The sequence below is a fragment of the Cajanus cajan genome, chromosome 9, assembly GCF_000230855.2.
Source record: "Cajanus cajan strain Asha chromosome 9, NIPB_CcT2T_4, whole genome shotgun sequence".
Taxonomy (NCBI): Eukaryota; Viridiplantae; Streptophyta; class Magnoliopsida; order Fabales; family Fabaceae; genus Cajanus; species Cajanus cajan.
This window is the reverse complement of record NC_138525.1, coordinates 18,312,924-18,327,149: the sequence shown is the minus strand read 5'-3', so window position 1 is coordinate 18,327,149 and position 14,226 is coordinate 18,312,924. Positions and strand designations below refer to the sequence as shown.

The window sequence follows — 14,226 nt, the reverse complement described above, 5'->3', positions numbered from 1 at the left end:
TCTCCTCAAGCTTCTTCTCCAGCGCCTCCTTCTCCGCTTCCAGCTTCACGAGGTCTGTTCTCAGGGCGGCAATCTCCTCTTCCCTGCCACCGAGAATGACCTCATCGCGGAGACGCTCCTCAACCGCCACAACAAGCTCGCCCCTCAGAAAGGTCACTTCGTCCTCTAAAGAGCGAACCTGACCCCGGGAAGACGTCACCTCATCCTCCAAGCTCCGCACCTGACCTCGGGACGACGCGACGAGCCCCTGCAGCTCGCCCACCTGGGAAGCATAATTCTCGTTGGAGCGCAGGGCAATCTCCAACGATTTCTGAACCCTGACGAGATCTACCTTCGTTGCTTGAAGCTCGGCACCCTGCATCTTTGCCTCGCCAAGGGCGGCACTCAACACCTTGTTCTCCTCCTTTAGGACCTTGTTCTCGTCCTTCAAAGGTTGAACTCGGTTCCTTAGCCTAACCAGCTCCTCCTGTTGTGTGGACCACTTATGCTTCCAGTGGTCCACAATCGCCATAATTCTCTGCAGAAAAACTTGGGCAGCGTCGAAGCTTTCCACAGGCCCAGCCCCGTCGATCAATCCGTTGTCATCCGAGGTCAGCGAACCTCGAGGGAAGAACTTCTCGGCGGTCACCCCAGCGCTCCACAGCGAGTTCACGTCGGCCGACGCACTCACATGGTCCAGTCGCACCTGGGTGAGGCCCTTCTTGAAGCGGTGAGCTATGTACTGGCTCTGGGAAGCCCCCTGCGACGATCCTGACGGCGCTGCCGAGGTGGCAGGCGTGGCTGTAGGGACCTCAAGACTCGGCCCCTTACCGCGCGTCTCAACAGAAGCGGAAACGGGCGTCTCCTGCTCGGCGACAGGGGGGTCCACGCTCGGCATCTCCGACCTCGGAGGCACCTGGACCTCAGCAGCGTCCCCTTCCTGCAAAAACCGACCTCATGTCAAGAAACAAGAGACTAACATACAGGATAAAGGGAAAAGTAAAAAGCGAGGTACTCACCTTGGCAGCCTGGGCGACCTGCTCAGCAACCAGGCCCTCCACCTCGGCAGCTATCCCTGCCTGCAAAGAGAGACATCACCTCAGCAAACCAAGCCAATTCAACATAGAAGATAAATTAAAGCACAAAACACCTACCTCGGCAGAGGGAGCAGCTTGCTCAGCAGTCCCTACAACAGCCACTCGGGGAACCTCCCCAAGCGGAGGGCTCCCAGTAAGATCGACTGCATCAGCATCTGCAACCTTGGAGGTCACCTCCTCCATTCCGCGAGGGCAGAGGTCCCCCCGACCTCTTTCTCGCCCCTCTTTCTTTTTCGATTGACCTTCAGGGAGACACCTCCTCCTCTTGAGGCTCGGGAACCTCGAGCTCGGCAACATTGTAGCGGTGCTTCAGCTCGCGCCACTTACTCTTGCCCATTATGGCTGAAAACACAAAAAGCAAAACACATAAGCAAAAGAAGGTTTTGCAAACCCTAACAATCTAAAGAAGACGAGATACTCACTCTCTAGGCCCCTCTCCTTGTACGTTGAATTCGCAAGCGACAAGACGAGCTTGCAATCCAGCGGGCGAGGAAGCGCAGCAAGATTCTCAATGGAGGCCGCCTCCGAAGCCGTCAATTTCAATTGGCCCACCCCGTGAAACCTAGACGGTTTGGGGCACCAATAGAAAGGGAATTTCGGCAGCCCGCCGAAGTAGAACGCCCCATCCTCCAGTGGGTCGACATTCACAAGAGCAACTCAGAAAAACTCTTGTTTGAAGTTTTTGTATGACTGAGAATAGAGAGCAAACAAACCCCCATCCGTACTCCCACTCAGAGACAGTATGCCATATGGCGGAACACCTATCTTCAACTGGTAAAAATGAAGAAAGACGGGAAGGGACACCTCTATCCCTAAAACTGAACACAGGACTTGAAAAGCCCTCAAAAAACCCCAACTATTGGGGTGCAACTGGCAAGGGGCCGAGTTGACAAAGTTCAAAAAATCACAGTCGAACTGAGTGAAGGGAAGGCAGACACCTAAATCCCTAAAAAACCAATGGTACATATAGAAGTGGGGAGGGTCGGTAGACTTTCCCATGTACACACCCTCACCAGCCTGACAAGGTTCAAGCCGGACCATCTAGGAAATGGAATTGTCACAAACCCTGCACGATTTCAAGATCCCATTAACCTCAAGAAAGGACCGAAAAACGCTTTGGACCCCCGCCATCTCACACCGAACCCAGTCATACCCAGGAATACCTGGAACGAGGTCCGCTGGCGGCGCCACCTCCTTCTTTTTCCCGGCGGCGGCCGTTCCGGTAGCCGCCGTCTTGCCCCGCGCTTTGCCTTTACCTTTGGCAGGCGCGGAGGAACCAACACCACTTCCACCAGCCATTAAAGAAATAGAAAGACTCGGAGAAGGTTGAGAAAGAAGAAAAAAGAAAACTGTAGAAAGGAAGTGCCTGGTACTCTTCCTCAGAAAACAACCTTAACAATGATGGGGTTACCAGAAACGATGACAGAAACTGTGAAAATGGAGACGAATGGAAGCAAGAAGGCAAAGAGAGCTATCATATTCGAGAAGCCAAAGCAAAAAAGAGAGTAAAGTGAAAGGGGAAGAGGCGCGAGGGAGAGAAAAGGGTTTCTCCCAAATTCAAAACGGTCACGCCACGTGTTGGCCCGGGAACGCGTTTGATGACACATTAATTGAAGAACAATTATGACAAAGGCAAACCATCATTACATAACCGTCACTCCCATTAACGCGCCACTTGCACGTTCTCGGGAGATGATCAGTTATGACACAGGGCATCTCAACAAGCACGCGTACGCAAGGGGTCACAACCACTTGACGAGCTCGGTCTTAACTCCTCGTCCTACGGTCTTCGGAGCTCGAGGGGGTAGTGTACTATCCGTACTGCAAGGCCGAGCTCCCAGCTCGGCATCGCAGCGCATGACGACCTCGGATACGCGCTACGTGACGTCAGCTCGTTACTTAACCAGATCATAACTGATCTGAGGAGATCTCGGTCCAGACGAGATCCGCTATCTAATTAGATCACAACTGATCTCAAGCCCAAGGCCCAACGCAACCTTAATCCATACTAAGGTACGTGCATTACTTATACGAGACATACACTCATACAAACCCTAACTTTAGCATCGGAGTCTCTTTTGCAGGTACTACCCTCATCTTGGAACATCAAGCGTACCAGCGAAGGAGGCTCACCAATCTTACTCGGAGGATCATCTCTACGACAGATTTCCGGTAAGAACATGTTATATGTTAAGAAATTAATTATAATAATATAATAAATATTTAAATATTTAAATTAAAAAAAATTATTTTAAAATATAGAAAAAAATTATGAATTTGTAACGCAATGGCCTTAATGCCCTTGCTTTTGCCACGCCCGCTTATTACTCCTCACACGCCATGCAGGCTCACTAGCTGTAGCAAAACAACGGTTTTGTGTAATCTGTAAAATAAGGGGTGGGAAGAAAAGAAAGAGATATCAGAAAGAAGAGAATAGAAATTGGAAAGTTAAATGATTTTATAAATCATTTGATGTAAAAGTATAAAAATCAATTAGCAATATTCTCTAATACTCCTTTATTAATATTTATTTTATTATTAATTGAAAATTATATGTTTTAATAAATTCTACTATTAAATCAAAAGAGAGACTCATTAAGTCAAAAATAAAATCTATAAAACTTGTGATTTAATTTAAAATAAATTAAAGCAAAACTCATAATATTTCTTTTTGTCATTTAACCTATATTAGGTAAAGAAAAAAGAATTAAAGCAAATGAAAGTGTATGGAAAAATATGAACGAAAATAAAAAATAAATAAAAGTATGGTAGAAATAAATAATTAAAAAATGGACAATGAAAGTTATGTTTTCTTTAATAATAATAATGTAATTATTATTATATTATTACAATATTCATTAAATTTACACGTATTTATAGACAACTATAATCGCATTTTATCGTTTGACTTATCTACACTAACGATTTAAACAATACATACTAATCCAAGACGTTAGACTTAAAAAGTTAACTAGGTATTTAATCACGTCTTCAATAAATGCTTGCACCACTTACCTTCGATCTGCAAAACACATTTTCAGAATTGCTAATTCTCAGAAGACATTTTCTTTTTCCTACGAACAAGTTTGCATGCAATATCTCAAGTTTCAAAATTAAGAATTAATTTGTGTTTAGTATAGATAGTAACTTCTGTTAATTAATTATTAGTTTAATGCTGACAATAATTAATTTTGAAAGCACTATTACTTATTACACATATTTAAATTTATTTTTTTTTGTTTTAAAACCATATAATACCATAATAAGATTTTTCTAGATAATTTCATATTTAATAAACAAGATTAATTACACTCCTATATATACTGTTCTTTTAGTGTTGTTATTGAGAAATGAGAATGTCATATCAGGACAGTTTGGGTGTTCTCACATGGTGTTGGGCCCCTCAGAGAGAGACTAGCTACCTAGCAAATGCAGTTGAGTCGATGATTTGTCTATTATCTTTCCCTGAAAATAAAAAAGTATTTGGGGATGCAAATGACCTCTTTCTGTATATTAGATGCTTACAAAATATTAAAAAGCAAGGAACCCTGTATAAGTGTTTGGAATAAATAATTCTGATTGTATTTTATTGAATGAGAAGCAATCATATATATAAAGATTTTTGTACAATTGAATGAAAACAGAAAGATAATAATAACAATAATTTAAACATTTGAATCAATGATAAGATGTACAACAGAATCTGTTTGTTATGTTATCCAATATGCCCTCTCAAGATAAAATCACCGTCTGTGACTTTTATCTTGACTGTTAATTGTTGAAATCGTGTAGTTGCTAATGGTTTGGTTAACAGATTTGCCAATTGATCCTTGGTTGACACATGAGAGACAAACATCTTTCCAGCTTGAACTTGTTCACGGACAAAATGATAGTCAAGTGAAATATGTTTGATTCTTGAGTGTAGTACTGGGTTTGAGCATAGGTACGTGGCACCAACATTGTCACAAAGAAGGAGAGGTGGACGTCCTATGGGAACATTCAATTCTGTGAGTAGATTTGTCAACCACATGAGCTCAGTTGTGGCAGTAGCTACTCCCGGTATTATGCTTCTATAGAAGATCTTGCGACTGTTCGTTGTTTCTTTGACAACCATGAGATGGGGTTGCCACCAAAGAAGATGATGTAAGAAGATGTAGAGGTCCTATCATCAAAGTTCCCACCCCAATCTGCATCAGTGTATGCCAACAAGTGGAAGGAGGAAGATGGTTGAAGGGAAATGCCATAGTTGATATTGTGTTTGATATATCTAAGTAAGCGCTTGAGATGTTGGAGATGAAGAGTTGTAGCTTATGCATGAACTGTGAGAGTTTATTGATGGAAAATGACAAATCTGGACGAGTTAAAGTAAGATATTGAACTGCGCCAATTATTTTGTAGAAGTATGTGGCTTCAGTAGTGGCAGTGCCATCATGTAGTTGTAGAGTAGTTGAAGGGGAAAGAGGAGTTGGTGCTGGTTTTGCCCCTTCCATGTCAAATTTCTCCAAGAGGTCACGAATGTACTTGTGTTGAGAAAGGAAAAGTCCAGATTTGGTGGGTATGAATTCAACCCCAAGAAAGTAATGTGGAGCTCCCAAATTTTTTAGTGCAAACCTGGAAGAGAGAGCACTAATAAAACCATGAAGAAAGTCATTATTATTTCTAGTTAGCAGTTAATCATCCATATACACAAGAAAGTAAGATTTTATGTTGCCAGTTGCAAAAATAAATAAGGAAGGGTCACTCTTGCTCATGATAAACCCATGTGAAGTAATGAACGACTTCAAGGCATCTTGCCATGCACGTGGCGCTTGGCGAAGCCCATAAATGGCCTTATGAAGTTTGCAAACATAGTTCGGATGTTGACTATCTTTAAGACCTGGTGGTTGAGTCATAAAAACCTCTTCAGAGAGATTGCCTTGTAGAAAGGCATTGTTAACATCCAATTGATGCATCTGCCATTTGTTGGTCAAAGCTAAGGTGAGAATCACTTTGATTGTTTGTGGACGCGCCACTGGTGCAAAAGTCTCATGGAAGTCCACACCGGCACATTGAGTGAACCCCTTTGCAACAAGACGTGCCTTATATTTGTCTATGGAACCATCAGATTTTTTTTTACACGAAAAATCCATTTACAGCCAACTATATTATGATTTTTTGGTGGTGGTACTAATGACCATGTGCCATTCCGTATGAGTGCATCAAATTCAGCAGAAATGGCTTGCCTCCAATGATCATATTTCATAGCTTCTCTTACAGTAGATGGTTCAAGGTTCTCATGGAGTGGGTGTTTCGAGACACTGAAGGCTCTTTTTGGTTTGTGAATGTTGTTCTTTGAGCGAGTGACCATATGATGCCGATTTTGAGAAGTAGAATTCTCAGACTGATTGTCAATAGGAGGTGAATAAATATTTGAAGGAAGAGAGGGTAGGGAAGGATTACCTGGTGGAGGAGCGGAAGTCATTGGTGCCTCTTGACATGGTGGATCAGAATGTGTGGTGGTTGCAGGGCCATAGGCTGGTCTATGTTCAGGTGTATGCTGAATTTTAAGGACTGGTATAGGTGTGAGTGTTTGTTGGGTGTCATTGGGTTTAAGGGTGTTAGTAGGGGTGGAGTATGGAAAATGATTGTCATGAAAGAAAACATGACGAGATACATATAGACGGTTGGTGGTTGGGTCAAGACAATAGTAAGCATATTGAGAGGGTGAATAGCCAACAAATAGGCACGACTTGGATCGAGGTTGGAGTTTGTTTGTTGTATAAGGACGTAGCCAAGGAAAGCATAGACAACCAAAAGAGTGCAAATGAAGTGGATTGGACTCAGTTTGGTGTAGTGTGTGATGTGGGGATTTCATTTGGAGAATTGGGGTTGGTAGTCTATTTATGAGGTAGGTGGCAGTGGTGAAGGCATACGACCAATATTGTGGTGGCAATTTTGCATGGTGTAATAAGGCACGTCCTGTTTCAACAATATGTCTATGACGTCGTTCAGCTGTCGCATTAAGTTCTGGGGTGTGAGGTGGGGTGGTGAAATGTGAGATGCCGTGTTGACTTAAGTAATGTTTAAGTTTGAGAAATTCACCCCCATTATCAGAATAAATAGACACAAGCGGTGTATTGAAATATTTTTCAACCAAATTTTTGAATTGAGGAAATATTATTGAAACATCTGACTTATTTTTCAAGGGAAATAACCAAACATATTTAGAAAAATGATCAACAAAAATAAGATAATATAAAAAACCATCTAAAGACCTAACAGGAGTTGGACCCCAAACATCAGTGTAAACAAGATCCAATGGTTTCTTGCTGTGCAAACTCGAACTTGAGAACGACAGCTTGTGGCTTTTGGATATCCTACATGAGACACACGGGGCAGTAGGTTGTGCTTTTATTTTATGCAGAGAGATTAGATGATTGAAAATGCGTTCAGATGGATGACCAAGGATGTGGTGCCATGGAGAGTGAGATGAAGAGGTGGAGGAGAGAGCTATTGGTTTGATGATGGAGGAAGATATGTGATATTGTCCACAATTATGGAGTCCTTTGAGGAGAGGCACTCTTGTCTTCCGATCCTTCACCAAAACATGGTCAGAAAAAAATTCAACAGAGACATCATTAGTTTTGCACAAGGATGAAACAGATAACAAGTTTTGTGCAATGGTGGGAACATGTAAAACTGTTTTTAATTGAAGTGGGTGTGAGGTGGTGTGTAAAATAGTGGTACCAGCGTGAGTTATAGGAAGAGCAGTACCATCACCAACAATGAATTGATCTTGTCCACGGTAAGAATTGGTGAGATGCATGTTGTCTAGGTCGTTAGTGATGTGATGCGTCGCACCAGAATCTAGGATCCAATTATTTGGTACATTTTGCGGCAAGGTGCGGGCATGATGTGCAGCAGGTTCATTATTGCGTTTTGGATAGCCATGTAACTTATCACATACCTTAGCTGTGTGACCAGGTTTATCACAGTATTGACAAAAAATCTTGCGAGAGGAGCCGGGAGAAGTGGAACGATAGTTGTTAAAAGATGAGCCATGATTCTAAGGAGAAGACTTTTTGTTATAGGTATGCTTTCTCTTTTGTGTAGCATGTGTAGTGGCCACCAGTTGTAGATCATTAGTATTGTCATCCCTCTTATGATAATTTTCAGCATCAGAGAGAAGATCATGTAGTTCCTCAAATCCAATAGGATTTTCCCTTGTGCGAATGGCAGCAGAAACCTCTTTATATTCATCACCTAAACCATTGATGGTATGGATGACAAGATCAACATCATCCAAAGGAGAGTTGATGATGGCTAATTCATCAGCCAAGGATTTAATTCCATGAAGATACTTAGTCATGGACCGAGAGCCCTTCGTGTACCGAGTTAAGCGTTCCTTCAAGTGCATGATTCGAGCACAGGTCTTGCTGGCATATCTCTTGTTAAGGATATCCCATGCCTGTTTGGATGTCTTGACGTTTCCAAGCAATGTGATCACCTTTTGATCAACCGAGGAGATGATTGCGTGAAGAATCAATTGATCCCGGCGCCTCCAATATATGAAATCATGATGATTGGGTGCTGGGCACGTAAGTTGGCCATCAACGAAGCGAATAAGATCATACCCTACAAGAAGGGCATTGAGTTGTACTTTCCATGTAGGATAGTTCATGCCATTAAGCTTGACAGTTGCATGGTTATTGAGAACTACAACAGATTGGGAATCTGATATTGGGATGGTGTTGTTGGGGGAAGACATGATTGAGGATCGATTAGATTGCTGTGAAGCAAAAGCTGCTGATACCATATAAGTGTTTGAAATAAATAATTTTGATTGTGTTTTATTGAATGAGAAGCAACCATATATATAAAAGTTTTTGTACAACTGAATGAAAACAGAAAGATAATAATAACAATAATTTAAACATTTGAATCAATGATAAGATGTACAACAGAATCTGTTTGTTATGTTATCCAATACCCTAAGGAGGAAATGGTGTTCAACGAGAAAGAGAACTAGATGTTTCTAAATTTTTAACATTTTTATTTTTAATAACATAAGTTTAAATATAATTCAACTTTACAAAATTTGTAAAGTAATTACTTTCACTTATATATTATATTCTGATTATATCATTGATCGACTCTATCTTAATAATGAAAGTTTGATCGTAATTCAACTTTAGAAACTTATTTTTAATATATCAAAAGTTATCGCTTTCCAGCACACGTTCATTCACTGGTATATATCTACCAAATTTTCACAATAAATTGTCCTCAATATATTGTATCATTCGGAAAGATTGAACAATTTAACCAGTTTGTTTTCTTCTTTACTTTTTTTTTTTCTGATGAATTGTTATGTATCATAAATAGGCATTAATTGGTGCATGTACCAGACTCTGTTAATTAGTTGGATATGAAAATTAATAAAAGGCACTCATCATCAACCAAACCAAACTCCCTAAATAAACATATCCGCCTGAATTTATCAGAGATTATAAATGAAAGTAATAACACTTCCGATGTTCGGACAAGGAGGATTAATATTGTACAAATTTCCCCTGATCCAGAAATTGGTTATTTAACTTTGATTAATATATTAAGTTTTTTAATTATCTCAATATATTATATAATATATATACTGATATTCCATATATGTTGTACATTATTTATAATGAGCAATGACTTAAGGTATTGCAAAATTTAAAACCTCTTAAGTTATTTAAGTAATCAAACTATTAAATATTAGTTACTACATTGATCATTCCTTACATAACGCGGGAACCGACATTCATAGCCTTTTACATCACATCCAATATTAATTGGATTAACATGCTATCAAATTGCCCAAAACGTAAAAAAGTGTATCTATGTAGCCAATCATTAAAAACCGTAGTAACTATCAAGTTTCCATAATTTTCTCGGCATTAAAAATCGTAGTAATAGCAATGTATATGTCTCGACCAACTTTGTGCCGTTTTTCAAATTCCTATTCACTGTATCACATTACAATAATAGAAAACCTTGGCACGACCTGGCATATCCCACATGCTCCGATCACACACTGCACCATAGTGACAAACAAATAATCTGAAAACTGTTTGTGCGCAAGTGGAAAGCAGAGTCTCACATTAAATTATAAGTATATCGAATAACATGCAAGTGAAAAAGACTTTGGATGTTTTAAGTTAAAATATGATGTTAAATTCATCTCGTATAGGTTGTTCATAATCAATTAATGAATGGAGTTTCATCCCGTGTTTAATCTCTATCCTATTCCGAACAAAAGAGTACCAAAGATTAGAAACAGTAGACGACAAACAATGAGCTAAGATAAGAAGTAAGAAAGTAATCGCAAACAATAATAACAACGTCCCGCCACCCTTTTGTACAACAATAGTCACCTGGTTAATTTTGTCGTTACTCAACTAGGGTATTATGAAATGAACACTTTACTACTTTACATACTGACAAATAATAAACTTAATTAAACCATGAATATTACAACACTAAATATAGTCGATCAATGAGAATACGAGATGATTAAACTATATTTATATATATGTGTATGTACGTTGATGTTTATTCTTATTCGAATTAGGAGTAATAGATAAAGATCAAATTATCTGGATCCAAATTCCCTCGCTTGGAATTTCCTGGTGGACCACAAAGAGAAGATAAAAACCGGGTGGTGCAAGAACGGGGGATTGGGGTGTGGTAACCTCAATCTCATACGTTGTTGGTCCTCCCACGTTTGTCACGTCGCTAGGCTCCAACACGAGCGCCCTCTGATTCATGGAGAACGAGTGCGTGTTAAAAGGCGGCGACAACATCGTCACCGAAACCAAACTCCGAACCAACGCCCCCGCCACGTGGACTCTCACCCTCACCTTCTGACCATACGCGACTTTAGTCCCCGTCTCGGGAAACGCGATTCGGGGACGCACGTCATCAAACGCGGCCTCCAAATAAGAGGGATGAAAAGCCTCCACGCTAAGCTCCGTGGGGAAAAGCACATTGGAAAAATTATAACCAACGTGAGGGTTGCTCCCAGCAACGAGAACCCTCCCGTCACGAAGCAAAACGGCAGTGGAATGGTACATTCGAGGAGTATTCGACCCGTTTAGTGTTTCAAACCGGGAACCGGTTGGTTTATTCGGGTAATAAAGAAACGGAGTTAAAACCGGGTCGCGGCCGAATTCCCAACCGGCGCTACCTGAACCGGCTCCATTAACAATCAAAACGTTGCCGTTTGGGAGGATAACCATGTCGCTCATGAGTCTACCTCTGGGCATTGTTTCCACGACCCAGTTTGGATTCGGGTCGGTTATTTTGATCCGGCCGCAGGTATTCAAAGCTCCGAGAAACTTACCCGTTTTGGCGTTATTATAAGCGCCTCGCGGGGCTCCGCCACAAACTAAAACTTGAGGTTCCAAAGATGAGGTTTTGAAGGGTAAGAGAACAGCGGAACCGGTGCAAGGGTAGGACCTGGGGTCAGAGCCAGGGAGAGTGGGGAAAGTTCTGACGACGACGTTTTTGGTGTAGTCGAGGAGAATGGCTCTGTTGTTGGCGAAGATGAAGAGGGTGGAATCCACGTTGAGGAAGACGAAGGGGTATAAGTTGTTTTCCTCGTGAGGGTCGCTGGTTTGAACGAGGAAGGGGAGGGAGTAGGTGTTTTTGGCGGTGGTGTGTGATTTCGGGTAGAATTCGTAGTTGAATTGGCGTCTGCCGCCGACGATGATTTGCCGGCCGTCGGGGAGGAGGTGGTTGGTGGCGTACCAGCGGCGGGCGGCGAGGGGGGCGGAGAGTTCTTGCCAGTCGCAGGTGGGGCAGGGGGAGAAGGACCGGACTTTGCGCTCGCCGTCGTTGAAGCCGCCTGTTTGGATTATGGTGCCGTCGGGGGCGGCGGAGGCGGAGGAGCACCAGACGTTGGTTTGAACGAAGAGGGGGCGGAGGGCGTTGGTGGCGACGTCGTACTCCAGGGAGTGGGCGGAGCAGTCGGTCTTGACGACCATTTCGGCGGGGTCGCGGCGGCAGCGCCCGTCGGGGAGGGAGAGGTTGGAGAGGCCGAAGTCGGTGCGGTCGAAGATGAGGACGCGGTCCGTGTGGAGGAGCTGCATGTGCATGGCCACAATGCCGATGCTTTTCTGGAGGACCTCCCAGTGGCCGCTGCCGGCTGCGGCGGAGGATGGAGGCCGGAGGGAGAGGGTCGCCGCGGTAGCCACGAGGAGGAGGTGGAGAAGCGATGCTGCTGTCATTGTGTGAGAGTGGTGAACTCACTCCCTGTGATGACACATTTGCTTGTGTGTGCTTCTGGGTTTAAGTAGTGCAGAGGTGACCAAGAATCAGAGTCATGACGCAAAAACACCTCAGTTGTTTTTTCGGAACATATCTCAACACTGCAAAGTACAAACATTCATTTTAATTAGTTGCCCTTCTTGTTTCTCTTTTATTATTGTTTTCTTACATCATCTTTTGAAAAATGGTAAGGGATAAAACTCATTTGGAGTATGGTAGGTGTTGTTTTTATTGATTTCATTAGTTAAATTTTATATTTGATAATATGGTGACAATATTTCTGCTAAATGTGAACACCTATTATATTAAGCTAATTGGTGAATAACATCCAGAGTTATATATGATACAGGATTTAAATTGTGTCCAACGATAAATACGTTGTTTTTTTATTATTATAAATTATTATATAATTGTTTAATGAATAACGTACAATTAAGTATTATTTTTTTCATGAGTAACTTTTTGTTTTGACAAATGTAAAGATTGATTAAGATTTTTATATATATATACAAATCATAAGGATTTTTCACAAAAAATAATCATGTTCAGATTAAATAAGATAATTATGAATAGTAAAATTCTTCTTTTTTTAATATTTAATATAATTACATATCAAAGACTCAAACTTCAAACTACTAGTTAAGTTAAAATAATTATGTACTAGTAGATCCACATGTTTAATTGTAAGCTTAATGAAGATTATGAACATAGAACTATTTTTGTTTATGTAAATTGAAAAACTTGGCCCAAGCAGCATTTTTATAAGACTCAATTACTTCATCAAAACTAAATTGTATGATGGTCTTGTATTAGCAATATTCCTTTAATATTTTTATAAGATTCAATTACTTAATTTTATCAAGATTTGGAAGATTGGTTAATTGTGATTCGCGATAAAATAAAATGGTTAATTTAGTTAATATTATTAAATCATAAATTTATATTTTTTCCAAAACTATCTTAACATTAATGAGACAAAACAACATTTTTTATAAATATGGATTTGTTTGATATATATTAAACTATAATAATACAAAAAAAATGTAACACTATACTTAAGTGAGTTAGATGAATAATGAGAGTCTCTGATCATAGATCTAGTTGATCCTAAGAAGAAAAAAAAGGTTTCTTTTGAGAATTAAGCCTCATAAACTTAACTTCTCAAAGACCTCAGTGATAGAGTAGAGTGAGAAGCTCAGAATTTTTGAATATTCTTCTCTTCTTTCTAAATTCCCTGGAGTCATGAGAGGTTCCTTGATCCTCGGGCTAGTGATTTGAAGCTGTTGGAGCTAAGGATTTGTGCGAATGCGGAGTACTCTCGAAGTTCTTTTCTTCCTCTTCCTCATTTCCTCTTCTTAATGGTTGGAGTTTGAGGTAATGGAAGTTAGACTTGATTCTTGCTAAATTGTTGAGTTTATGTGCTTAGAATTGCTTTGAATTCTTGATTGTTGGATAAATTCGAGGTGGTTTAATGCATGTTGAATTCTTAGTGTTTTGAGTTCATAAAGGTGAAGTCAGGTGATTCCCTTGATTTATGGTTGCATGTGGTTTTTGATGCCAAAACGAGTTGTGGGTGATGTAAATGTATGTTATGATGTTTTGCAGGCTTTAGATTTTTTGAGTTTTAGGTGCTTAGGACGATTTTCGTGATTTACATTATGTAGAAATCACAGTCACACTAAGAGCATCAGGTGCATTCTAACCAGAGAGCTTTGTCTCAATCACTTTCAAGCACATGATCATTGGCGTTGGACGTGTAGAGAGAGACTCATCTCATATTGGGATGACGTCAAGCGCAGTTTGAATGGCACCAAGCGTAAGAGCGTGGGAAGTCTCTAATTTGGTGACGTTGGGCATCGCT

General features: G+C 40.9%; 2 protein-coding genes across 2 annotated transcripts; both read right to left on the bottom strand.

Moving 5' to 3' along the window:
* Positions 1-5,146: 5,146 nt before the first annotated feature.
* Positions 5,147-8,871, bottom strand: LOC109815483 (retrovirus-related Pol polyprotein from transposon RE1). Its single transcript, XM_083064201.1, has 4 exons — positions 8,185-8,871; positions 6,210-8,022; positions 5,835-6,165; positions 5,147-5,687 (listed from the first exon to the last, which is right to left on the bottom strand). Exons 1-4 carry the CDS (start codon positions 8,869-8,871, stop codon positions 5,147-5,149), a joined length of 3,372 nt encoding a protein of 1,123 aa, XP_082920327.1.
* A 1,723-nt stretch (positions 8,872-10,594) lies between these two features.
* LOC109815476 (aldehyde oxidase GLOX) lies at positions 10,595-12,558 on the bottom strand. Its single transcript, XM_020380213.3, has one exon. The coding sequence runs from the start codon at positions 12,323-12,325 to the stop codon at positions 10,685-10,687; it is 1,641 nt and encodes a 546-aa protein (XP_020235802.2). The 5' UTR covers positions 12,326-12,558; the 3' UTR covers positions 10,595-10,684.
* Positions 12,559-14,226: the final 1,668 nt, after the last annotated feature.

What these genes read in the sequence shown, in the direction of transcription:
- LOC109815476 (XM_020380213.3), bottom strand. Translation starts at nt 12,325, where the DNA reads ATGACAGCAGCATCGCTTCTCCACCTCCTCCTCGTGGCTACCGCGGCG.
- LOC109815483 (XM_083064201.1), bottom strand. Translation starts at nt 8,871, where the DNA reads ATGGTATCAGCAGCTTTTGCTTCACAGCAATCTAATCGATCCTCAATC. An exon ending in ATACTAATGATCTACAACTG is followed by an intron (nt 8,023 to 8,184) that starts GTGGCCACTACA and finishes CACACAGCTAAG; the next exon opens with GTATGTGATAAGTTACATGG. An exon ending in TCGTTCATTACTTCACATGG is followed by an intron (nt 5,688 to 5,834) that starts GTTTATCATGAG and finishes TCTCTCTTCCAG; the next exon opens with GTTTGCACTAAAAAATTTGG.